Below are 27069 nucleotides of genomic sequence, written 5' to 3'. Positions count from 1 at the left end.
GAATGTTATTTTATGGTCATATTTGGAACTAAGTATTTGGTTTACAAATATTCTTCCCCAAAATTTAATGCTGCAAGATTTCTCTTGACTATCATTTTTGCTTCCATCAATTCATCTTTGACCTATTGCTCCCTTTCTAATAGCAGAGGGGAAGGGGAGGAGGAAAGGGATGTTCAAATCCACTCCATCAAGGTCCTCACAGTGTAATAAGAGCTCAAAAATCCATAAAATTGGCCATCTTTCAGCTGCAAAATCCATGTCACATGCCAAGTATTACCACGACAATAAAAACTTCTCCATCTTTATTGCCACAGAGCGTATTGATTGATTGTAATGTTTCCCAGGAACATTTGTATTTATGCACATGACTCTGTGAGCATTGACCAGATAGGGAGGAAAATCTCCAAGCCACCTCTTTGGCCAAATGAGATTTTTCAGACGAATCACTGAGGCTACGATTTTCAATGCTCATGCTGGCATTTTTATGATCATGGCTTCAGCTTATTAACACAGCATAGTGAAAACAGCTTGTTGTTTTTTCCATCCTTTTCTTCACCCCATTATACTGATGGACATGTATTACTTTTTGATAAAAGATGCACATCCCTCCCTTACAAGAGGGACACTGGAGCAGGACGAGATGGCTCCTGCCTTTGTGCACCATCCCCAGAGTAACTGGGGAAGAGCAGGAACCGCAGTGTAATCATTCAATAAAGTGACAAAATACAGGACTGAAGAAAAAAGCTTAGATTAAATAATTCTTCGATGTCCCTTACGTGTTCATCTGTTTCTCAAAAGGCATTATGTGCAAAGCAGAAAACGGTATTACTTTTTATTAATAGAAGAGATGAATCATCTAATGTCATTCAACAGTTGAAACCAATACCAAGGTTCAGGTTTCACAGCTGGCTGTAAAAGAGACAAGAAAAACATTATAAAGATCACAAGTTGTTCATGTTTTGGGGAAGATCCATATTCAGCCCCAAGGACTGTGACTCCCTCCTATCTCTATCTAATAGTCTGAAATCAAAGTTCTCCCTTCAACGAGCATTTTCGAGATATGCAAGGAGGGCTGTGTGGGCTTTCTACCATGGAGCCGACCTCCAAACACCCAACACAACCTTTGGAAGGATGATGACAAGCTTCTCTAGGTGCCTAGAGGATCTCATTGGGCCAGCAGCAATCTTGCAGCATCGCTATGAAGGCAAAGAACCAGGCACCACATCAAGGGTGCTGCACAACAGCACAGCATGCACTGGGGGCTGCCATCTGGTCTGTGGGGCCACCTCCTACGGCCCACCAGGACCCAGGGACCTGGCAGCATTTCTGTGCACCTCTGTGAGCTTTGGAGGAAGCCCAAGGTGAAAGGTGGTCTGGCCTTTCTTCAAGGCCAAGCTGGACAGGTCTCTGCGCATTGCAAGGGGGTGGGACTAGATGAGCTTTGAAGGTCCCTGCCAGCCCAAACTATCCTCTGATTCTATGATTCTATGATTCTATGACCAAAGCATGAGGAGGTCCACTGATACAGTCAAATCTCTTTTCCAAAGGTCTGTGATTTTTGGGATGCTCACTCAGGTGGATTAAAGACTGAGGTGTCTCCTCTCATTAATTGTTCTTTTCTCACATCTCCTGGAGGCTGCCTGGCCTTTACCTCCATCTTTCGCACCACAGATACCTGAAAAAAACATGTGGTGTGGCACCAAATTGTTGGTGTCAGTTTGTCCTCACAAATTAGGCTATAAAACACCGCAAAGCAGGACTTGTTTCATGTGCTGTTTGGCTATTTCTGCTGAAGAGGTGGCAACCTAGGTACAAACTGCTACAGCCACCTGGCTTTAATCCACCTGCATAATCAGTCAGTGGTTTTGGAAAAAGCCTGGTTTTAAGCCTGCCAGTCCAGGACATTCTGACTAATCACGAGAGGGGAAACAGAGGGAATGGGACGCATGAGGGTATGAGCAGTACAGTCTCCAGAGCAAGAGGAATTAATTGCTTGCATCCTAACTCTTCGCAAAGTGTGGAAGTCAACAGGAGGGAAGGATGCCCACGTCTTGCAGAATGAAGGTGTGTAAAGCCAGGGTCACCTTTCACAGCAAAACTTCACAGAAATTAGATGACAGCCCATCCGTGCTAAGAGTTTCTCCACATCAGAGGTTTTGAATTGCAGCAGAATAATTCCAGCATCTGTAATTAGTGCTTCCATTAAATTCTCGTTGCTCTCATATTAATTTCAGGAGTTTGGAACTGTCAGAAGCATTATTAAGGGCTGCTATCCTTGTCAGGAGCTGCAAATAAAAGTTGAGCTCCTGATTAAAAGTTCAGGGCAGCCCTCATTATTTTCTGCATCAGAAGAGTAGACTTTTTGGGTTACTCTTTCAGTCCTTCCTGTTTCATTGCAGAGTCTCTAATTGTTTCTGCCTCAGAGCACTTAAAAAAAAAGACAATTTCCTTTTCACATGCTCCTCACTGAAGCCAAATACAAAAATTCTCGCTTTTTTTTTTGTTTGATTTTTGTTTGTTTGTTTTTCAGAGCCATAAAGGCTCAGTGACACTGGGAAGGCTCTGAAAGGAGTCACGAGTTAGTTTTCCAAACTACCTACTAACTGGACTGACAAAGGCACTGGGAGGTGTAAGTCCCATGCAGATATTTAGGCTTTCTTGACTTCAGAAGCCAACTGCACCATCCCTCCTGCTGTCACTTTGCTCTGGGAGCAGAGGCAGCTCCAGCCCAGCACCTCCTCCCACCCTTCCTCCAGGTGCTGTTTAGTCCCATGGGGAACTGGGATTAACTGTCCCTCTCATTAAGTACCTTATGCAGCACATATGTCTCCATGTGAACCAGTATAATCGTTTTGGTTTTAAAAATACACCCCGGTTCCTGACTTCGCATCGAGCCGTGGGCACCAGGGGATGAGGGGCTGTGAGTTTTGGAGAGGGAACAGGCACTGTGTGACAAATCAGATGTGGAAAATTTCTTATGCAAAAACAGGCCGCCTACACTGCCTATAGGCAGCCTGCAGGCACTGACAAATAGGTATACAGGCTTAGGCGGACAGGCAGGCTGGTGCTGCTGCCCGAGTGTGGCTGCTCTGTGGCTAAACCCAGGGCTCAGGGCTGCTCACCAGAGCAGCTGAAGGGTTTTCAGCTAAATATTTGCTAGGGAAAAAATATTCAGATGCACTTAACCTCATGGTAAACTCGTGTCAAACTTGTGTAACTCTTTTCATTGGAAAATGAACCTTGAAAAATTAAGAAGTTACAAAATGCTTTATTTTTTTATTTAAAGAAAGATTTTACTCCAAAATGATGTTTTGCTTTGGAACTTATGCATTTGTTGTTAAATATAAATTGAATTTAAAAGTACGCATTCTGATGATTGAATAACATTGTACTAAATCTGATTTTTCCATAAATACAGACTGACAATTCACACGTTTGTTTTTGTGGTTTTGTTTTGTTTGGCCAGTAAACAAAGAAACTGGCTATTTCAGTGAGCTACCCAATGCTTTTTTCTTCTGTCAGATACTGAACATCTCTGAAGTCAAAGTTCTGTATTCCCTTGGTTACTTTTTAATTACATTGCAATAAAATTGCAAGGAATCTAATTTTGCCAGACGAAGCCTAGGGACTCTGTGGAAGGTGATGGGGGTCTAGCTGTTTTATACACTAATTACACTAGCATGTGCCCTGGAATACTGTGCTATTTTTATTCATTCATGAAAAAAAAAGCCCTTTCATCTAGATCTGAGTGACTGCTATTTCATTCTCAAAAACAGTCAATGTACCCTTCATTTCTCAAAAAACAGCTGCCCTCTTCTGTTTCCAGTGGATATTACCACCTTTTGAAATCCTAATGGGTGTGCTGCTGAAATCGAAATAAAATACCATCACTTTGCCTGCCTCAAAACAACAAATCCATATCAATAAAGCACTGCTACCTTCCTTAAAGCCTCTGAAAATGGGGCAATATTAAATAAAAGCTTGAAATATGGGTTTAAGGAGGCAATTGTTTGGCATTTCTATAAGTATGTATGCAGTGCCATCAGGAGGTGCGATCACAGCATGTGGAAGCCCGGCTGAACCGGGGCTGAGACGGCTGGTTTAGACAGGACAGACAGACACGTGTGCATGGATGTGGGGACAGACATCCCACACACATCTTTCAAGGGACAACTGGGTCTTGACAGCTCTGAGCACCTGTGAGAGCCCCTGCAAGGTACGGCCACCTCTGCAACCATCCCAATGGCTGCAGCCAGGACTTCAGAGTCTCGACCTGACTGAAGACTGATGAGACAGGTATGAGTTCTGGAGCTGTTTGGTTTGGTGGTAGTGGGGTGTCTAGGGTGGGTTCTAGCTCACTTGTTGGTTCTAGAGGGGGTTCAAGGTCATTGTGATTCTGGAGTGGGGTTGGGTTCTGGGGGGAGGGAGGTCCCAGAACCAGGGGGTGCTCCTGTTTTGTCATCTCATGGGGATTTGTGGTACTTGCTGCTGATCGCAGTCTTGATGGATTATTTTGTTTCCTATTTTTTTTCTCACACGCTTTTATTCTTATTTGTGGCTTTTCTGAGTTGAAGGCCCATAGGATGGGGATCCTATCATCCCATAGAGGGCAGCTCTCCCCAGTTCCTAGCATGCTGACTCATGCTGCCTCAGTGGCCGTTCTTTTCTCTGGAGACAAAATTGGAAACTGGACACATGGCAAGCTCCTACCTGCCACTGTCCTTCATGTCAACTGCTTGTCATTCCCTGCTCCAAGAGTCTTGTCCAACACTTGTCCAGTTGCCTTTGGTACCAGCTCTTGCCCCCAGAAGCACTTCAGCCAGGGCAGGTGTGTCCATGAAGCTCAGAAAGGGCTCCACAATTCTCAAGTACATTCAAGTACTTGTACCAGCAGCTGCCAACAGCGCGCTAACCTCAGAGCCAAAGAAGAAACAGCTGAACCTCTCCGACAAGACTGAAATTTGCTGTATCACTTGCCTGCTTGCTCCTCATGCACAAGGATGTCACAATGACCATTGCTGCCACTGGCAGAGCCCTGTTGCAACCTTGCCTGAAGTCCCGGGCTTGGAAAGATGTGAAGATGAGATTAACCAGTGTCATTGCTGGTCTACAGTGATGTTTGTGATCGCTAGAGGTAGCTGAAGCGCTGTAAGCAGTTTACTGAGCTGACACCGCTGCTTTTGTACTTGTTGTAGTTTAGCCCCAGCTCCTGCTGGCAAGTTGACAGCAAGTCAACTCTCCTAATTTCCCTGCAGTCTCAGCAACAGATTTCTATGCTTTGGGGGTGTAAAAGGGGAACTACTAGGAAGCAGCCTCAAAACACACAAAGCAGATGAAGAGCTAACACATATTTAGTCCTCCAAAGGCTTAATTTCTGCAACAGGACTGTTTTCTTTGGTCATAGAACAACTCCACAGAAGGAAAATGCTGCAGCCATGATTTTTCCACAGTGCTGTAGGTGGCACCAGCTGTATTGGGTCAAAAGCAGCACTTCCAACATGGATAAGTCATTTTTAATAAACAGAAATTGGAAAAGCCTCCAGCATCAAAACAGTATTAAAGATTGAACCCTTCTGGGAAAGACACATGGTATTTGTCTGGCAAAATCGCTGCCAGCCATCAAACACTATAATTGTAGAACATTAAGTTTTATCCCACGTGCCATACATAAGTGATGTTACCATGTGATGTGACACAGCTTCTTTTGCTTCTGAAGAAAATCTAGATCATCTTCAGCAGCAGCTACTGAGCACAGGGTGACCTCAACCAGTCTCCAGGAAGACACTGAAATATTTATAATTTGATCTGTGGCACTGCAGCATTAAGATGATGGGTTTCTATATGAAACATGTAGTTTGAGACTGGTAACCAGTGTTGCACCCTGGCAGAGACAGGGAACCACAGGCTTTAATTTCGATGTGGGTGGTCCAGGTAACTCCAGTTTTGTGCAGGGAATTGTCCTCGATGGCTCTGGCTGGGCTCAGAGGCTACAGCTGCACCCACTGCAGTTGCACAACTACATACTAACAAGTTTCCTTTGTGGAGGTCAGTTATGTAGAAGACTAACTTGCTTGTGTTTCTAAGCCTTGTTTTCAAAGATGACTTGCAATCAGATTTAGAAAAATGTTACAGCAATTTAAAATGTCTGCTGAGATTTATGAAAACACCCAAGCAGATTAAAGTTCCAAGTGTTATTAAATGTTACCTGTGATCTATGCCACTCTTGTGTCCAAGGGTTGGCAGGATCACCCAAGAGAACTTCAAATTCTCCGTCTCTGTTTCAAATCTCATTTCTTCCACCAATTATTACTTTTCCCTCTAAGATGTGTACATTATATTCTCTTTTAAATATTACAGCCTGTGATCCAGACCCAAGATATATCTTTGCATCCTGACATTTTGGGGAGTGATGCTCTGATTTGGAGGACCTTTGCTGTGTTCACCTTGGGAATATCATGTTATATGGCAATGACAATAAATGCTGGCTGGCATTTTGTAACCTTAAAACTCTCATGAACCATTTCAGAAAGCATGGCTGATCATCCATTTACCATGCAGTTTGTGAAGTGAGCAGCCTTACAACTGCAGCAACACAGCTTCACATTCTCCTAACAGCTTTAGGACACCATTTCTTAAATCAAGACAATGCCTTTGAAGTTAGTGAGAGGAGAAGGCAACGCTGGCTTTGTTACCACAATCAGAAATGCATGTTCAAAGTATGCATGCTAATTGTCAAGGCTGTTGCCATATAATTAGCATACACAGTCTGTATCCAAATTAAGAACTCCCTTGGAAGCTTATTACGTCCTAATATATACCCAGCACATATATACATATAGCTGTGGCCTGTCCCATCTTTGCATTTCTTAGCAGCTTTGAGAAGCTGCATGAAGATTAATGCTAATCTAGGTTAATAACGTGTCTTCAGAAATCTGTCCCACGTATTAGACACTAGGCAAGGTATGAAAAGACTTCAGGCTCGTGTAACCGTCTCTCTGTCAAGAAACCTGTTAAAAGGAAAGATACTGCTCCACACATCCACATGGGACTTCTAACACCTCTCTTCATACTCCGTTCACCCACAATCTCCGACACTTCTATCAAAGCTTCAGGTATGTAGCCTCATCTTCTTAACAGTCATTGTCATATCTTCTGTGCTGACACTGGACTAACACACAGCCCACCCAAAGGACAAGGGCTTAACCAAGCCCTGCTGCATTTTCCCTTTATGGGAAGTGAGTGCAGGGGAAGGTGCAGCCTGTTCAGCCATGCAGAACGATCCCCCAGCCTTCTGCATACTGCCTGCCAGGATGCAGCAGATCAGCCTCAAGGGAAGGCTAATGCAAATGGTCAGCAGTGTAGCTTGGATTTTATCAGATATTATTTCAAGGGTATAATTGCAAATATGGCAGCTGAACATCCAGCGTGTGTCTTGGGACTGTGCGATTGGCAAAAGACAGACTGGCAGTATCCACTGCTGCCTCCCATTTCTGCCTCCTCAGTTTCATGTGCCTGGGGTCACTGCAACCTTGAAACATCTGTCTTGTTCATATTTATATTCTTCTGTTACCACTTTTATTTGTACTTTTCAATAGCGCTCATCAGAGATTACTTGGGGTTTGCGTAATAAAAATCTGTGCTTCACACAAGTAAACAAACTTTAAATCAGAGTCGTTAAACAAACATTATAACAGCTGTCCTATTAATCACATTTCTGCAATTGTGTGACAAGGTAAACCAAAGATAAGTTAGTAGAAAACAGAACCCCAAAGACATAGTCACAGAGACCAGTGATAAGAGGAGGCATGAGAAGCACACAGCTCTTGTACCTGGGTACCTTGGTGCTGGTGACCAGACAGACCAGCAGAACGTACAGCAGCCCATAATGATCCCACCCGACATAAATAAATGCAATACCCTGGAGATGTACTGCATTGTTCCTCTGCCTGAATTTGCACCTGCTAATCCAAATATGCTCCAAGTATCACTGTTACTCGAGCAGCAGGTGCCCACCAGCTTTTAGAAACAGGAGCTGCTTGTCTAAGACCCCCACATATTCAGTGGTTTGGCCACTTCCTAATTAAGCCAAACATGATGCTGCCAAGATACTGCAAACAGTATTAGAGGTAGCTGCAACAAGAAACAACTGGAAAATGATCTCTTCTAAATAGTGGATAATACCAAGGAGGAAGATACTGCTTCACATGCACACACACACGGCAGGTCAAAATGGAGGAGGACGAATCCTTGGAGGCTCTTGAGCCAGTGCTGCCTCGCACAGGAGCTTCCACTCCTCTTGAAATAATCCCCACCTCTGCAAGGTCACACAGAGCAAAAATGAGCCATTGTCATACATGTCAGTTTGCTCTCTAGCTCTCTGGTCAGCTGCAATCAAAGATTTTTAGCATCATGCTGTTGTTTTTTCCAATTCCTTTAAGTCTGAAGTATTCTTCACAGACTCCCCAAATATCAGGCATCAATCCATATGTCATCATATCTTCTGGCACACAGGGATTTTGCAATTTGACTTTTCACAGTTCTTTTTCATACATACGTTTAATCATTTGAAACCCAGGGTAATACACAGGCTCGGGTAGTGTTTTGCACACTATTGGCCTCATCACTTTTAGCTAAGTACACAGGCTGCCTTCTTCAGGTAAATACCACATTCCCGCATGCAGTTCCTCAGACGCACGCAATGCAACATTTCTACTTCATCGTGCAACTGTGTTCTTCTCTTCTTACAACCCTACGCTTTGTCCTTTCATTCACAGCACCTCTTTTTACCTTGATATCAAGAAACAAGCCTCAGATTAATACTTTTTAACATCTTTATATGTACAGCAAACACCTGTTAAAGACACTCTCCAGTCTTAGATAACATACTATGAATGATCTTTCTATCTCTCTTTACACTTGTGTAATTCCACCAGCTTTAAATAGATTTGCTCTTGTTTTACGCAGGTAGAGAGGTGATGCAAAGCCAGTGGAATAAGGTCAATTAAGTGTGTCATTCACTGAAGGATTAGGCCAATGAATTCTAGGTATTACATGTTATAGCAGCTCTTTTCTATTCAAAACAGACAAGCAGTATTCAAACCAAATGCTTTAGGAGAACTAGAAGTAGGAATAGAGAGAATTCATGTGAAGTGGACATAAATGAACACAGAAGACCCTCCAGAACGTGCACTTTGCAAACACGCACCCTCTACAATCCTCCTAAAAGCTGTTTTTTCCACCTCTCCACTAAGGTTTAATGGCAGAAGCAATATTGAGAGCTCTCTGCCAAGCTTCATTGTTTTAAAACCATGGGCTAAAGTCTATTTCCTAACGCATTGTAAAGCCATTATATAAACAAGAAAAAACAAATTATTATTAATAAAATTATTTGAAAAATCCAGTAATTTTCATGAGTCTGTGAACTGTGAGGCTGAATGGAGAAGTGGCAGAGTCAACGGCCTGGTATTTAAAGGTCTTGGATTCAATCTTCCTTTTCAGCCACAGACTTTCTGGGTGAATCACTTATTTCTTCCAAGCTTTTTTTCATCAGCTCTAAAATGGTGCAAGACAACCAAATGAGATCCTTAGATATCAGAGTAATTAGAGAGGTAAAAGGAGGGCTACTTATGCTTTCAAATCATACAATTAGTCTCAGATTTTCATCCGTTTTTGTATTATTTTATTTGCTACCTAATTTAACAAACACCCGTGGCTGTGAATTAGGTTGCCCAGGTTTGTGTGTGTCACTATGGCTTGGCTGTGCCAAATTGCTATAGAATTAATATGGAATACAATTAGCACATGTAAGTATTGAAAATTTAGTGGTTTAACATCAGATAATGGGGACATGCTGCTCTGTAGAGTTTTGCTTCCCTCTGGTTCCTTGGATGACTGAGAGTAACACAGTCTGCTTGGGCATAAGACAATGAAGGGCTGCGGTCAGATTTAACATTAAGCTCCACTTAAATGTCTTTATGACCCTATTTACTATAACTAAGAACGCATAAAACCTGCGTTTCATTGTTAGCACAGAAGTCACCTAAGAACTTAGCCAGCTCCCAGCCCGACAAAACGGTAAATCAGGATAATTCCACCACGGTGTCACTGTTCCCTGTAATGGCCCAATGCCTTGAGTAACAGATGACTGGGGAGTGCAGCGACACATCCCTGTTTAGACAGCTGCTTCTGCATGCAGAGCTGTGCCTCAACAACTGTCCCACACCTTGAACATGTGCCACCAGGATCCTGCCCTTGAGGCCAACAGCTCCTGCACTGACAGCGTGCCTGCGGCACCGAGCAAGGGCAATGTTTGTCTCTTACCTGAGTTGAACCCAGCAAACTTCAGAAGTCCTCTGCTTCAAGGCTCCAGTTCAGAATGTCCTTTTTGTTTGGAAAGTCATCTATGCTGCATAAGCATATGCTCTTCTTCAACCCTCAAGTAATGAAAGAGGGAAAGAGCACACTGGCAGAAAATGTGCAAATGTAAGTATCAGGCTCAGCTTGTGCCCACTTTTTTTTTTTTCAGTCAGTTAAAAGTCAGTCTGTGGTCAGCCTGAGGCTGTTCCAGGGCTTGTGATGTCTGCTCCAGCCACGAGCAGAGCCCACCCCATGCCTTCTGGTTCCCCTCCCGTCAGATGCCAAGCGCTCCCAACCACTCCTGAAGCCAAGCCAGCTCAGGGGGAGAACTCACAGAATCACAGAATGTTAGGGATTGGAAGGGACCTCGAAAGATCATCCAGTCCAATCCCCCCGCCAGAGCAGGAACACCCAGATGAGGTTACACAGGAAGGTGTCCAGGCAGGTCTTGAATGCCTCCAGAGTAGGAGAATCCATAACCCACCCTGGGCAGCCAGTTCCAGTGTTCTGTCACCCTCACTGAGAAGTTTCTTCTCAAATTTAAGTGGAATCTTTTGTGTTCCAGTTTGCACCCACTACCCCTTGTCCTCGGTTGTCACTGAGAAGAGGCTGGCTCTATCCTCGTGACACTCATCCTTTATATATCTGTAAACATTAATGAGGTCACCCCTCCGTCTCCTCAACTCGGCTGGCTATCAGTAACAGCTGGAAGTGCATTGACCCCCTTCACAGCAACCAGTTCTGCACTGGAATATAATCCTTTATCAGTGTATTGAAACATATTACTCATGTAGTCGCACTCAACGCTAGGCTAAAATCAATTCAGTCATGCATAGTCCAGCTGTATCATGAGCAGCAGTGATACTAGACATTGAGGCTGTAAGAGCAAGATGATTTATTATATATTGAGGAAGAAAAAAATGTCATCAACTATTCCCTCACAGGGGTCAGTACAATATAAAGAAAATAAGGACAAATGTACAAAACAAACCTGACAAGAAGGCTCTAGATGAAACACGTTAAAAGCACTTGCAAATGATGTTGCTGGACAGATGGAGAAGGAAATTAAATCAAGTAATTTTTCCCCTGCAAAACACAGACTGAAAAACTGATTTTATATTTAAAAATGCACAGTCCTGCCTTTACCTGCAGATACTTCTGATAAAAAGATACAATTTTAGTTGTGATACATTTTTTAAAGGAGAGATTCCCAGGACAACTGTTTGACAACATTTATTTGAAAGAGAATTTTATTTTCACTTCCAACTTTATGCAGATGGCCAAGAAGCCAGCCCAGCTCAAAACACAGGGGCTTAGCCACTGACTTCAAAGAAACCAGGTCCACACTTCTCCATTTTCTGTTAATTCTTCTGCAACCATGGTGTTTGTTTTTCCATAATCGGCAACAGATGCCCATCTCATCCAGAGCATCCTTGTAAATATTGTTGTAAAATAAAAAAAAAAAAAAAATCCCAGAAAACATAAACCACATATATGAGAAAACATCAGCAGTATGAAATTCCTGAAGGGTCTCAAGGCTTGTTCCTACTCAACTAAAGTCAATGTACTACAAACTATTTTAGCTGGAGCAGGACCAAATCCTTACAGAACCAGATACACATTCGTCAAAAAGCAAAAGCTTAAGAGTGTTGTAACCCAAACACAGGAGTAAAAGACAAATTTTAGCAATGTACCTTGCCCAGCCCTAGGCAACACAATATATTTAGCTAGGGTATTTCATTTACTCCTGACCTGGGCAAGATTCCCACTGGTTACAGTGATAGTATTACTGAAATAATGTAGCAAAAGGACATCATGCATTAGTAAGTTAAAATATGAATCCAAACATGGCAATACCTTTCCCTTCTAATACCCCATAATGGGCATCTAGAAAAGGAAAACAGACAGAAATCTTTACAGAAAAAAATCTGCATTTTTTTACATTGATAACCATCCTAAGCAACTCCACAGAAGTTTTCAGGGTTCCTTTTGATCTACATGAAGAAAGCAAAAAGTCAAAAATAGACGAATGTTAGGCAAGATTAGAACACATTTACTCATTAGTGCAGAATGCAAAACAGCAGCTAATAATACAAACAAAACAGTATCACTTTGATACTCCTCACAAATACATGGATTCCACATAATTTACTTCCTTGCCTTAAAAGAAATGCTTAAATGTAGTATGAAGTTCATCTGTGTCCAAAAAATATCATCCCAAGTTACCAAAGGAACCATCGGAGGAAAAACAAATATTAGAAATGGACATTCAAGAGCAAGTTGCAAGGAAATCCCCATTTTGTTTGGCATTAAAAGAAACAAAGAAGATTCACTGGTTAGATTTGGGTGGGTTTTTTTTTTGGGGTGGGTTTTGTTGTTTGTTTTGGTCGGGTTTTTTGTATCAAGGGAAAGATAACAATACATATGTGGCAGGGAAAACATTTTCACAAATACAACAAATACCTGTTCTGATCCAAAAGCAAAGTGCAATGTAGAGTTTTCTATTTCAACAAAAACAACTTCCAGAATAATGCCTTAGATATTAACAAATCAATTAGTGGTCAGCACAGTAAAATAAATATGAACACATTGATTTATATTTTGTTTCTAGCAGCAAAGGTCATTAACCTACTGGCCAATGTGACAGCTTCACATAAGTCCTCTTTCTTGAGTTTGGTACTTTGTTTAAACATGAGAAAGACTCATGAGGTCTGGAAAATGGTACTACAGCTGTACAGTTTTCTCCCCAGCCCACCTATGTCAAATACGGTTTGGCCAGGACGTGTTTTCAACATGCGGTTTGAACACTGATAAGTAAGAGTTTGCATTGGCCTGAACCCTGATGATATTATTGAGGTGGGGTCTTTTCTCTTTGCAGTCAACAATTTCCTGTGCTGGAGGGAGAGTGGGAAGATCAAAAACCGTTAAGAAATGCTGAAGAGGGAGAGGAAAGCTTTGGTCACCCGTAGGGAAAGGCCACAACTGAGCACTGGGGCAAAGCGAGTCTCAGCTGTTTCTCCCAGCAAGAAATCTCTTTCCTCCCATGTAGGAAATCCCTTGTTGCTCAACTCCCACTGTCTGCTTTATACTTGCTATGTAACCCACCACTTTGAAATTCTCAGGTGACATTCACTTATTGTACTCCCTTGGTCAAAACGAAGCAGATAGAGGCCTCTCTGCTCAAGGCAGACTCAAGCTATTCCTCAAAACTAGACCTGGCCCCACGCAGAGCAGCCCACAGAAACAGCCCCCCGGCCCTCCCTCGCACATCCTCCCAATGTACAAGCACACCAGTGTGCTGCAGCAGGTTTGCACCAGCTGTCACCAGGCGGTTTCAGCACATGGAACAAACTGGGTTTTGACACCTCCAGCTGTCACTGCCAAATGAGGAGCAGATCACTGGGCTGAGAGCAGGAGCAGCAACCAAAGCAAAGTGGTGAACAGTTGATTTTTTGGGACACGTGAAAGCAGACAAAAATGTCTTCTTGGCCCTAGCAGTAAGCTAAACACCAGTACCTACAGCTCGTCCTGCTCAGATTTCACAAAGTGTGTTTTTTCTACTACTACTCACAGCCTGGGGGAAATGCCACGCTTTAATTCACAGCAGGAGGGATGTTTAATCATAGCGCAGAGATCACTCTGGTGAAGCACATTGTGGTAAGGCTCATCCAGCTCCTGCTGTCCCTGCACTGCAGTGTCAGACCAGCAAAACAAAGAACACAAAGAGAAAACCAGAGCCCCTTGACTGCAAAAGATGAGGGGGAAAAGGCTGATGAGATTTTTGGAAGGGGAATGTTCTTCAAGGCTGCACAGAGGGTGAGCCCGAGGCAGGAAAGCACAGAAGAAACAAACTTACAGGTTGCCAAAACTGCTCAGTCAGTGCTCTGAAACCTGGGCACCTGTCCTCCCACCTTCTGACATGCTCCAGTGCACATACCTTATTTAACTGGGCTTTGCATAGGGGAAAGGGAATCCCATTCAAGAGGATGCCCATCGCTCTGCCTGTATCCGCAGGGCAAGGATCAGCATGGAATGATGCAGGGGGTTGCTTTTGACAACTGTGCAAGAGCTCACCTTGCCTGGAATTAGGAAGGCTGTGTTAAGGTTGTACGGCAACCTGACCCTTAGGCAGCTAAAGATAACGATACTTGATTTCTGAGGAGTGGCCAAGTGCAACAAACCTTTTTGAGGCAGACTAGAAAGATGAATAAAAACTACCTGGATTTTTGTTAGTTTACTCATTTTTCATTGGTTAAGGCAAGCAGAAAGTCCTTCTGGAATGCAAAAGGCAGGATCAGAATAGCAAGAAAAGGGGCTGGGAGAACTACCTTCAACATTATGTGCTAGGTAAAATTTATCCCTGGTAAAATGCTACTGATACCAATGGAGCTGCATCTAATTCAACCTACTGCCTAAACAAGAGTGAGAGACAAGCCATGGTGCTTCCTTTACCCCCTCTCTGCTCCTGCCACTGGAGTCAATGAAGCTGCACCAGAGCACAGCTGTGGCAGCGCAGTGGGGAATCAGGTCCCACAGAGGTTATCTACACGCCGCACTTGCCACTGAGGACAATGTTTTAGAAACATTGTGAACCACATTTCAACCACAGCTCCTCACATCTACCCAAATGAGCAGAAAAATAAATGTCAGCCCTACTTCTGCTCTTTACCTCCTTTCTACTTTTGCTAAGGAAAATCAAAACCGATGCACACCCTTTGGGTTTGTCTGCACTTACACAGTTGCTTAAAAAGTTTCATGAATATTTCTGCGTGGTCAAAAAGCTGTTACTCAAACAATCATTATCCGTGACATTTACATCCTACCTAACTTTGGATTTCTGATGATCCCTAAAACAATGAAGTTCACATCAAGGAATGGAATTAAAACCTATTCTGACATGGGATCACAAAGAGGGGAAAAAATTCATCCACTGTTGGTAGCTCTAGCCCAAAGGAGCATTTCACCTCTGCTCCATAACACCCTCTGGGCCTTGTGCAGGGAATGGCATGGAAGTGGAGCACATCAACATGTGCTCCTCAAGAGCCAGGCAGCCCTGCTTTCCCTCAGCGAGAGAGTTGCAGGCCAGAGACCAACACTTGCTTTCTTCTACATCAGTATGCAAAGAAATCGCAGCTGACAGCTCCTTCCAACCTGTTATCAACCCTGCTCAGTCTAAGGCAGAATCAGAGCAGAGTACATCTCATCTGAGCAGGTTTGCTTTCCAATTCACTTCATCAAGTCACTGAGATCCCCACAGATTCTCTTCAGGGAGATGAGCTACACCCATGGTACATTAAGGAGCCCAGCCAGCAACACGGAGAATCTTTTTTCATTGTTAACTGGTAGAAGAGAGTATTTCTGAATGGGGCTAATCAGCTGATATCCAATGTCAGATGTTCAGAATGAAATCTGCACCACAGAGGAAGCGGTACGAGACATGACCCTCCAAGGAGAGGTACGCACAGCCTTTCTACAAGGATGTGGAAAGAACTTACTCTGGGCTGTAATGGGGGCCACAAGCAGCAATTTGTGGACAGGTACACCACCTAAGTCCCACATTCACAGGTTCCATGCCTGCCCTTCCTTTCCAAGCTGCACAGAGACTTAGTCTGCTGTAGGGAGGCATTTGGGAGCACTGCTCTGTGATCTGCAAAGAGGGGAGTGGGCTTTGCACATGGGCCACCTGTGTGGTAGAACCACAGAAGTTTCCAGCACTTCTTGGGCTTTGCATATTCATGCAGAAGGCTGGGGAGAAGACAAAGTCCTCCCCACCACTCAGTACAATGAAGAGCCTTAGATAATTAGCAAACAAACATCAAAAGCACTTCATGTCCCGCACAGCGTCATCCTGCCAACTATGACAGAAAAGAAATCTAACCATACCATTAAGTTTGCAGGTGTTACATGTATAGCTCGAGAGCAGACTCCTATCGAATGGAGCACAAAGCAGGGCATGTGGCAAACAGCAGGCGAGAGACAAGCTGCTCTATTTGCAAACTACTACCAAGGGTGGCGCGTCATTGTACATAGCCGAGGTTCTCCATCTCATTCCTATACCGCTGTTCGGACACCTTGCTTTTATGCTGTTTGCTTTCTAAGTGCTGTCTGAACTCCATCTCCTCGCTGGCCCCCGCGTTGCACATGGAGCAGTAGAACTGGCCGCTGGGGGTGACGCACATGGCCAGATCCCGGGGAATCCTCTGGCGTGAGCGGGGATTGAAGTAGGGACCTGAGGAGGCAACAGAAAAGTCTGTTTTTTCTGTAAGAAAGGAAAGCTTGTGGCAGCTCAGTGACAACTTCTAAGTCCAACAAATGTTTAAAAAGAAGGCAAAGATTCTCTTCTTCAACAGATTAGAGACTGAACCTCATTTTCCCACATGACTTCTTCATTGAGATCCCGATTTAAAGGGGGGTAGCACATAATGGAACGGTACTTGTTGGTATTTTCTAAAGCTGTAGAGCGGGCTTAGTGCCTCAGTCTTATTAAGAATCAATAGGGCTTTGAAAATTAGGAGCCTAATAATTTAAGTGATGATTCAAGTTTGTTTTGGTTTGTGGTTTTTTTTTCTTTCTTAACCCTCCAATTTGAGAATTAGAACGGTCATTTGATTAGAACAAGATGCCTCAGTTTAAAATTATCACAAAATTGCATTTAATATAACTTTAAAATATTTATATTTTCCACATGACAGTGGTTGGAATGACATGATTAAACCAAGCTTCACCAGGAATCGGGGTTTCAGCTAATATGTGCCCATAACATAAAATGAAAAAGAGAAACAGATGCCAGGCAGGACACTATAAAACACACTTTAAATCATAGCAAAGAGACAAAGTAAGTAGCTAACATCAGAGGAAGAACTCTACTCTAGAAGCAGATGGTCTCAGAGGGTGGCTAACATGCTCTCTCACTCTGGTCATGGGAGTGCCAGTACAGGTTGATGTGCTACAGTAGGAGTCAGAGCACCTGGCCACTCGCCAGGAAAATAAAGCAGGAAAATTGTCACCACTTAGAGCAGCCTCAGATACAGGCAGATGGTAAATTAAGTTACAAACTGAGAAACCAAACTAACAAGCAGGCTGACAAAACAAAGCAACTTTAGCAGCTCAGAAAAACAACATGCAGACATGTAGGATCAGCAGAGCTAGGACCAGCTCCCTTCACAACCTCTGCTAAAACACACCTTAGGAACAGCAGAAAAACAAGTCTGTTTATTATTCATTATTATTCCAACTGTAGAACAGATTCAATCTCCCAGTTACCTGTGTTGTTTTGAACTGTATAGGTATTTCTTCTGTTCTGCATCATCTTATATTCATTCCCTTCTTTCCTTGCCCTTCGTTTGCCTAGTTCTGATGCATCCCTGAAAATTAAACACATACAAACAGCTGCAGTTCAGAGCTTTCTGAGAAAAAGCCAAAGACACTGCCACATGCTTTCAGCCTGAGCGTGAAGTTGAACAATACCTACGAGAATGAGTTATTCTGTGCTTCTGCAAGACGCAGCCGTTTGGCGTGATTTTTCCCTTGGTAGTGAGCTTGTGCCACAGCTGGAGAGCTAAATGAGGCATCACAAAGCTTGCAGTAATCATTCTCCGTGGCCAAGATCACTCGGCCACCTGGTTTACTGGATCCCATCTAGCAGCAAAAGGAGAGAGAGCATGTGAAACAAACACAAGAAGGTTAAATCGTTGAAATACTTGAATCAGTGGGACCGAGACCAGTATTGTCCTCATCAGACAGCAAGAGAGCTGGAATTAGAGCATATGGATTAGGACACTCTCAAGTGGTCCCCAAACTGTTCTTACAAGAACTTCATTTTCCCTGGCCCAGCATCTGGGAGAACCTGCAAATTCCTCAAGAACTAGGGAAATCTCTGACCTCATATGGAGAGGAAAGCAACCTGAACAAACACCCTGCACTTCTGCAATAACTACCAAGGCTTGTTTACTTCACAGCAGTGATTTAACTCCTCCACTCCTGACTGCTGGGAGCTGACAAACAGTAACTTTCCCACCGAGGAAGACCCACTGAAAGGTATTTACAGTGTAACTAATCTCTCCACAGTACCGTCTCTACACAGCTCCCTAACCACACTAAGAGATTTAAAAAAAACAACAGCAGAGGTGCCAAATCTCTGATCTTTCCCCTTCAGGTGGGAGGACACCTGGATCAAGACCTCCAAGGAAAGACCCAGCCTCACATGAGTAGCTCCTGCCTGTCTAGTCAGACCACACACTGATTGGGGCAGCAACCACGTCTCCTCCGTGTTTATCATCCAGACAAAAGTGCTTTGTAAACACTGCAGCAGCAGTGGTTCAAACAGCCATTTCGCTGTGGCGCTTGCCAAGTCAAGTTTCTTCCACATCTCCTTTGATACTGTTCAAGCTTATAGACACACACAATTCTGACTTCCATATTACAACATGAATCCTCACATGGTCCTGGATCAGTCTTTTTATTGCCATGGACCATTTTCTCCATTAAAAAAGGAATCAGATACCCTAGCAGGTACAGCACCCATATCCCACTACCTAGGACTGGACCCTGAGCCCTCTCGACTCAGTTCTGTGAGCTGCAGAGTTATTTCCACAGGACTGAGTCTCCCTCTGGCAGCTTCAACAGCGCACAGAACAATCTGCCACTTACGGCAAATGCTCTTGGCTTTTCTACAGACAACAGAGGCTTATGCTTTTGAAAACGACAGGCAGAGCTTCGATCCCTGCAGCCCAGCTGTACAAGAGCCAGCTTAGCTGTTCAGTCCCGTGACAATCAGATGTGATGAATTCTGGAAGAAGAAAGCAAAAATCATCTCTTTTGCCTCTAATGTACCTGATACAGAATTAATCTGAGGGAACCACCCATTCACCTTACACACAAGAATGAGCACTGCAAAAGGAGCAACAAAAGAGGAATTAGATAACAGCCCTGGGCAATGGGTGCAGGAGCACCTAAGCACTTTTTCCATGTGGGCTTCTCTCACACCATGGAGGGATGATTGTGCAGAGCAGATGCCACATCCTCATTTTCAAATTCAGCTCCAACAATGTTGTTTTATACCTGCCCTTAAACAATAATCAGCAGCATATCGGACTTGCTGGGAATCAAAGCATTTGCCATGCAGAAATAGAACATTTCAAGTCCAGTCTGCAAGGGCAGATCAGTATCTGTACCTTCAAAGGAAAGCAAACAGTTCATAACAGGCCATTTCTATGAGCCTGTGCCATCACAAGCAAAATTCTTTCCCAGCTTCTGCAGTAATCCTCAAAGTGTGACAACTAGTGATCCTTATTGGGGGTGAGGTGACAAGCAGCAGGATCTCAGTCACCTTCCCATGCCTTACCTGAGCTGGAAGGGAGACAACCTGAGGTGGGGCAGGCTCAACCGAACTACTCATCCTGGCAGGTGCCGGACAGCTATTGGCAGCATAGTAATTTCGGAGTTTCTTACTGTGGTTTTTACCCTGGAAAGAGAACCCAAATTAATTGCTGTCCTAATAATAGTATCTTACACTGAAAGAAAAAGGATCCAGAGACCAAAATGAGAAAGTGGCCACAAAGATGGCACCTCAGGTAAAGGAGCTGCCATCCAGAAAATAACAGCTCAGAACCTAAGAGATGCTGACCTTTTCTCCAAAATGCTCATCACTTAGCATGATTTAGTCTCATTTTCGACTGATTTTCTCAAATCAGTAAGGTTACAATTAGTTCCTCAATCTGTTTCCATTTCACTTAAAACTAGTATTTTGTATGTTAAACATGGAATGTTAACTGCTTTGCATAGCTTTTTGATGAGCCTGAACACACACACACACACACACACACACACACTTCTCATAAGGTTGCATGCACAAGTTAAAATATGAGATTGAATAGAAAAACCCCTGCTTTATGTTTTATTTTCTCTTGGGAAACATATACTGTGGTTCTTTTGGGTGTTTTGAAAACCTGATAGAGCTACATGAGAGGATGTAAATGCATTGTGGACATACAGCAAGGCATTTGCATATATGCAAGTTATGTACTATAAATGCACTTCCATTCCCACACGGAAGAAATACTGCAGAAACCAGATGTTGAAGTATAACAATAATTCAACCTATCCCGTAACTGGCATGATACCACTTTTTCAGGGCAAGAGCAAATCTGAGACCTGGGTCTGATGTGCTGAGGATGGACAAACACCTTTTTGGATTTACTGGTGGAGAAAGTTACTATCTCCACATGTCACACAAATACAGCACTAGTAAGAGAGAGCACTAGTAAAATAGTGTAACATAAGACTATGAAATATTCAATCCCTCAGCTAAGAAGCATACGCAAGTAGTCCCTAACCTATTTCAGACAAGTCAACCACACCAGCTTGAAAAAAATTAGTTTTGTCTGAGCTGGCTCAGCTGATGCTGTCCAAAGCAGATGAGAAAGTTTGCACAAATGGCCCCACCAGCAGATCCAGAGTTGTGTGCACAACCTCAGGAAGGAGGCAGTGATGAGCACATGGCAGCAGCTTCTAACTGCACTGCTGGATCCAGCAGAAAACATCTGTCCAAGCCTTACAATATTATGTCTATGTAATCAGAAGATCTGTTTTATCGGATGAGTGTGCAGGTGGAAAACAGATTTTAGTAAAGGAAAATTATGAGCATCTGCCTTTTCATTCATGCCATCTGGGTACAACTTCTCTGGCCTGGAGCAGCTCAGGTGCTCCCTGTGCATTAGCCCACACTTCACTCTGTGCTCCCACAGCAACATGACCAGCAGTACGGGCACTGGCACAGGTACATCTACACATACTGCACATGCAGCAGTCCAGAAAGCTTTGTCTCATGCTGTTCTCCTTACCTGGTAATGAGCCTGGGCTTGTTGTGCTGAATTCAGAGTGACATTGCAAAGCTTGCAGCACAGAGGCTTACATAGTTCCTCCAGCATAGGGTCCTGCTCCACTACCTTTGCAAGCTCTTCTTCTTGTGTCTGATGAAAGGAAGGCCCCAGTCCGAGAGATTTTGGTGGGGACAGTGGTGAGCTGGCTCTTGGCCTTGTAGCCACTGACATAGGAAGAGATGAAGGCTTCTCAGGATGAGGAAGAAGGCCTGCTTGCTGTAGAAGAATCATTGGCCAGGAAGACTGTGGGCATGCTACTTCTGAAGGACGAGGAGTCTTCTTCAGATCTAGACCAGAGAAACACAGATGCTGAAATAAGCAGTGTTAATAGGAAGACTGACGATCCAAGGGATAACTTCTATGACTTCCTTGCCTCTACTTCGTCTTTTCACAATGCCAAGCAGGATAAAGTCAGTTTATAACACTTACCTCACAGGAACAGCAGCATCCCAGACAACCAGGGCCAGATTAAAAGACACATGTATAAGAAGTGGATCAAAGACCAAAATGTAGTTGTTAGCACCCCACAGCACCTTCCTGGACAGGTGAAGTCTCCTAACCACTCACAGTACCTGACCGACAGCACAGACCCCACTGCTCCATGACTGCAAGATGTGACATACAACCAGCGCAGCACATGGAGCTGTGTTACAGGAATAGGAGGGACGCAACCGTCACCCACATCCTCTTTTGGCAGCCTAAGGACAAGCTCACACTCCAAGACCTAAACAAATATTGCAATGTATTACTGCCACTGATGACTTTAAAAGAACCCAAATGTTTCAAAGCAGATTTATTTTTTATAGGTAGATATAAAATACATGCACACACACATCCCTCAAAAAGACCTTCCTGAGGGAAGATATTCTACGGTTCACTTTTCTCAAGTAAGTCAACAAAAGCAGAAGAGTGGGAATCAACCTGAGCAGACGCTGTTGTACGCAGTCAGCTCCCAAGGGCTCTTCCACGGCCTTGATGAATGACCTTGAGCTATTTCTTATGTTTCCTTTACTAACTACAACCAATGTACCATCTAAAGATATATCTTCTTCTTCTGAAAAATGGAGAGCTTATCCCATATTAACCTTTATTCAATTATCTCTCAGTTAATTCAAGTTCTTAGAACTAACCCTACATTTCCAACAAGAGATTCTGTGAGGCTTATTTAATTAAAGTTTATAAATCACATGTAAAACCCTGGATGAACATTCCTAGAATAATGCAGAGCTATGATATTATGAATCAATGCACAGCTACTTTTGTTAATGTCTTATTAGCTCCTTATCATAACAAATCCTGTTCACTGCTACACTGGGATCAAGAGAAACGTTATCTTGGCCTTTGCAGATCATTTTCAGCTAAGGCTGCATTGGTAGTGACCCTGTTTATGCTATGGGCTTTTTTTGTTTGTTTAAGCGAAGGGTGAGCCAAATCTACATTTTAAAATAATGCTTCTGGGAAATTAGGGAAAGGTAAATTAAATGCCACCTCAGAACTGTGTTCCTAAGTTGAAAATAGAAATAGTTCCTAAGTGAAAATAGAAATTGATTTCAAAGGCTTTTTAGCAACCTGGAGAAGCAGATAGCATTTATCTGGGATAAATTCTGGGATTAGAAGGCATAAGGAAAAGGACTAGGGTGTGCTGGTCGACAAGAAGCTCAACATGACCTGGCACTGTGCGCTTGCAGCCCACAAAGCCAACTGTATCCTGGGCTGCATCACAAGAAGCATGGCCAGCAGGTTAAAGGAGGGGATTGTCTCTCTCTGCCCTGCTCTGGTGAGACCCCACCTGCAGTGCTGTGTCCAGCCCTGAGGCCCCCAACACAAGAAGGACATGGAGCTGCTGGAGTGGGTACAGAGGAGGGCTGTGAAGACAATCAGAGGGCTGGAGCACCTCTCCTATGAGGACAGGCTCGGACAGTTGGGGTTGTTCAGCCTGAAGAAGAGAAGGCTCTGGGGAGACCTTATTGCAGCCTTTCAGCACCTAAAGGGGGAAAACTGGAGAGGGACTTTTTACAAGGGCACATAGCAATAGGACAAGGGGTAATGGCTTTAAACTGAAAGATGGCAGATTTATTATGGATTAGATGTAAGGAAGGAATTCTTCCCCATGAGGGTGGTGAGGCACTGGAACAGGCTGCCAGAGAAGCTGTGGATGCCCCATCCCTGGGAGTGTTCAAGGTCAAGTTGGACGGGGCTTTGGGCAACCTGGTCTACTGGAAGGTGTCCCTGTCCATGACAGGGGTTGGACTAGATGATCTTTAAGATCCCTTCCAACCCAAACCATTCTACAATTCTATGATTTTCAACCTGGTAAAATTAGCTGGAGATAAATAAATTGCCACATTCAAGCTATTGAAAATCCCAGTTGATACCTGCATTTTTAGGTACCATATTACCTCTGTAAGACTGGCTCCAGAGAGATCTATGTTCTATTAGGAAAAATAAAAAATAATTTAAAAACCAAACCAAAACAAAACAGATTTTGAAATAATACAAGATTGGAGGCAATTTAGTTACTACTAGTAACTAAAGGTAAGGGAAAAGAGAAATGGGGGGATAGTGGTGGGGAAAGAGCATGCATTGCCTTTGGGACAAGCTTCTAAGACAGTAATAAAGCCACCAGGAGTTTCTATGTCTTTAAATAGCCCTCCACCATCAAGCCTCTGAGAAATTGCAGAACTATAACTAACAAGATGTCACCATAAAAGCAAAATTAAAATTATTATCATTAAAAGTAACTGAAAAAAAGATAAAACTGATTCCACCCCAAAGAAGGAAAAGGAAACACAGGTACAGCGCAAATCATCCCACAGCACTGTAAATTCTGTAGTGCTACTTAACTTCCCTCCATCTTTCAGCATATGTGTTCCTGGTTAATCAGAACTACAGAATAAGATTTTGCTGTCTTTAGTTTCCTCAGCTAGTAGTCTGTAGACAGTCTAATTAATTTCAGTGGGGCTACGGATGGAGCAAGTTCATATTCATGGTGGTTAAATATATCATAACACTGACTTAACAAGGCAGTTTAGATCAGCTATGCAAACAGGTAAGCACGCCATCCAATTTTGGAGTTTTATTACACCACCATAATGGGATTCTTACCTTAAAATGGAAGTAAATTACAGCTAAATACTTCACAGAGCAATATAAAGAGGTTTACAGGAAATGACAGTCAGGATCCATCTTCTTAATTTTGCATGAGTGTTTGTGGCATCAAGTCGTCCACACGCAACTGTCATAGATGGATTTGTCATATATAAGAGAGGAAACAGTGCTTACAGGATCTGCATCCACGGGGGAAAAAGTATAATGTAATATTCTTAGAAAATCTTTAATTGTAAGGTCATCTACTGTTTCTTAAAGTAAACAGTAGTCTGAAGATAAAATTAATGCTGCATGGGCAATTTTAGAATTAGAACTACTTGACTTAGCATATGCAACACTGAGTTTCTTCTAATGGTGATCTTTCATCACTGAAATTGCTCAAACTATCTTGATTTCTTTCTTACAGATATTATTTAAAAGAAAAAAGAATCACTCAAATTCAGATTGTTTACATGTCCCTTTAACCCTCCACTGCTGGTTGCTATAGACACCCTGTCCAGGAGAAGGTAATGGGACAGCTTTGACTCCTTTCCCTTCACTTGAGAAGCTGCAAAATCTTACACTACAAAACAGCAAAGAAACGAGGAACCTTGGTCACCAGGGACTAATGATGGTACAGCCCTGGGCAGAGTGAGGACCTGCAGCTCTCCAGAGTGAGCTGAGGAGAGTTCTCCAGCAAGACAGCATCTCTCAGATCTCAGCCATGTCTCCTCCTACATGCCTTATGGGTGAGGATATACTTCTAGTCCAGGTCAGTTGTCCTCAGGTGGATACAAGTGACACAAACATGCAGCCCTCTTCACAAATTTCAGGTTAGGGCATCCCAAGGGCAGCAGTGAATGAGGAGACCCAGCGTCCACATCCTGAGGACCACAGCCCAGCAGCACACAGGCACTGGTGGTGGCACAGATAACAGGGACTGGTATGACCTTAAATCCAAGCACCCTTTGATGAGGAAAGCACACCCAAAATGTGACCTTCCTTGGCCATAAGTGTAAAGCATACTGAGACATCTATGTGCCATGTGTTCCCACCAGAACTAGTTTTTAAATGTAGCTGTGGCAGCTAATAACAGTGACAGAAATTTAAACAAATTATGAACAAGTTGTGGGTTTGTTTCATTTGGTTTTATATTTCTTTCGTTTTTCCAAGACAGGACGCGTTTCTTCTCAAGCTTTTATCTCGAAACATTGACATCACTTAACCTAACTTTGCCAGGAACTTTACCCTTGGCCATAGACAGAACTTCATCCTGAAAAGCAGAGTCATTTTATAATGCTACAGGCATCAGAAACAGAGCACCACACCAAATACACATCATTCACAATTCTACCTCAAGGTGCTGGGCCCACTAACCCTCCACTGATGAGGACACACATTTAGTAACCCAGAAACTAAGGGTATTATTTTTCTCTTACATCAGCAGCGCATCAGAAAACGCTGCTGTGATCCTAGCGGACATTTCTGCAGAGCAGCAGTGCCTTGCAGCCTCGGTGATGGACTCTGAGGGATAAAAATCTCGGGTACCCGCTACCTGGGAATAACCGCAGCCCGAGGATTGATGGCACCAGCGCACAGCTCTGGAAACGCCGATGCAAACCCAGCACACAGCGAAGGCAGACGCACCACCCAAGCAGCCTGAGCGCCCCGGAACGCGGCAGAAACACGACGAGCCCCCCAGTAAATACGAGCCCACAGGCCACACCGCCTCCCGGCCCTGCTGAAACCCCCGGTCCCGCCCCCTCGGCCTGAGCCGTGTCCCCGCCGCCCCCCGCACACCCCCCCGCCGGCCGGGGCCACGGCCCCGCTCCCCCCTCACCGCTTCCCCCCGCAGGGCCACCACCGGCGGGCACGGCCGGCACCAGCTGCAGGAAGTGACGACAGCGGGGCGGGGCCTGCGGCGGGGCGGAGCCTGGAGCATCCGGTCCTGGTCGGCTTGCCGCTCCGCGCCGGTGCTGCTTCCACGAAACCAGCAGCAGCCCCACTCGTGTGACAGCCCCGCGGCGCTGGCACCGGGGGTTTCAGCTCACGCGTGGCCCTGCCGCGCCGCTGGCCGGTCCCGTTTGTCCTCCGGTGCCCGGTACCTGCTGTCTGTCCGGATCCGCCTTCTTTGGGACAATCTCAGGGGAGCGCGCAGTCCTCGTAACGCGCTTTTCGGCATTACGGGCTAAAACGGGGCTGATAAGTTGCTCCAAATATTTAACTGCTCAGTCAGAGCCTGCGCTGCGGGTTTGCACGAGGTTATTTCATCTCGCTGCTCTGGCACCTTCTGCTTCCAGCAGCAAAAACGGCCACTAACCCTCATTTATCTGTATTTTATTTTTCTCTCTTCAGCTTGTTCACGCTGCTCATAGCCACAGTGAGTTCATGTCCCTTCAGCCCTTACGGCTGGGCCCCCGTGTTTCAACACAGACTTTCTGGGATTTTGTCCTTTTGTTGGAACGGGAAAACGCTGAGAAGGGACTATGAGCTGAAACCATCACCAACACTTTAGGGCGGCGATCAGACAACCCACCTGGGAATCCACCAGCTATCCCCGCCCATCCTCACTAATTTTTGTGAGATCTTAAAAAATTCCCATTTAACAGACGCGTTGCTGCAGGTCTGAAGCACAAACCATGGTGAGCTGCAGCACAAGCAGCAAACGGGGGCAGCTCACAGCCAGGTGTGCTCACGGGAACCACGGCTGCTGGGCGGTTGCTGGGGTATGTTTTGCTGTGTGGCC

At 44.1% G+C, this 27069-nt stretch overlaps 1 protein-coding gene across 1 annotated transcript; it reads right to left on the bottom strand.

Annotated features, from left to right (window-relative positions):
- Positions 1–11236: 11236 nt before the first annotated feature.
- ZMAT3 (zinc finger matrin-type 3) lies at positions 11237–26198 on the bottom strand. The gene is made up of 6 exons (XM_082056973.1): positions 26164–26198; positions 21198–21523; positions 19700–19819; positions 17828–17994; positions 17620–17720; positions 11237–16585 (listed from the first exon to the last, which is right to left on the bottom strand). The coding sequence occupies exons 2-6, from the start codon at positions 21465–21467 to the stop codon at positions 16374–16376; spliced, it is 870 nt and encodes a 289-aa protein (XP_081913099.1). The 5' UTR covers positions 21468–21523; positions 26164–26198; the 3' UTR covers positions 11237–16373.
- Positions 26199–27069: the final 871 nt, after the last annotated feature.

The sequence above is a fragment of the Streptopelia decaocto genome (genome assembly GCF_964273445.1).
Source record: "Streptopelia decaocto genome assembly, chromosome: 6".
Taxonomy (NCBI): domain Eukaryota; kingdom Metazoa; phylum Chordata; class Aves; order Columbiformes; family Columbidae; genus Streptopelia; species Streptopelia decaocto.
This window is presented reverse-complemented; position numbering and strand designations above follow the sequence as displayed.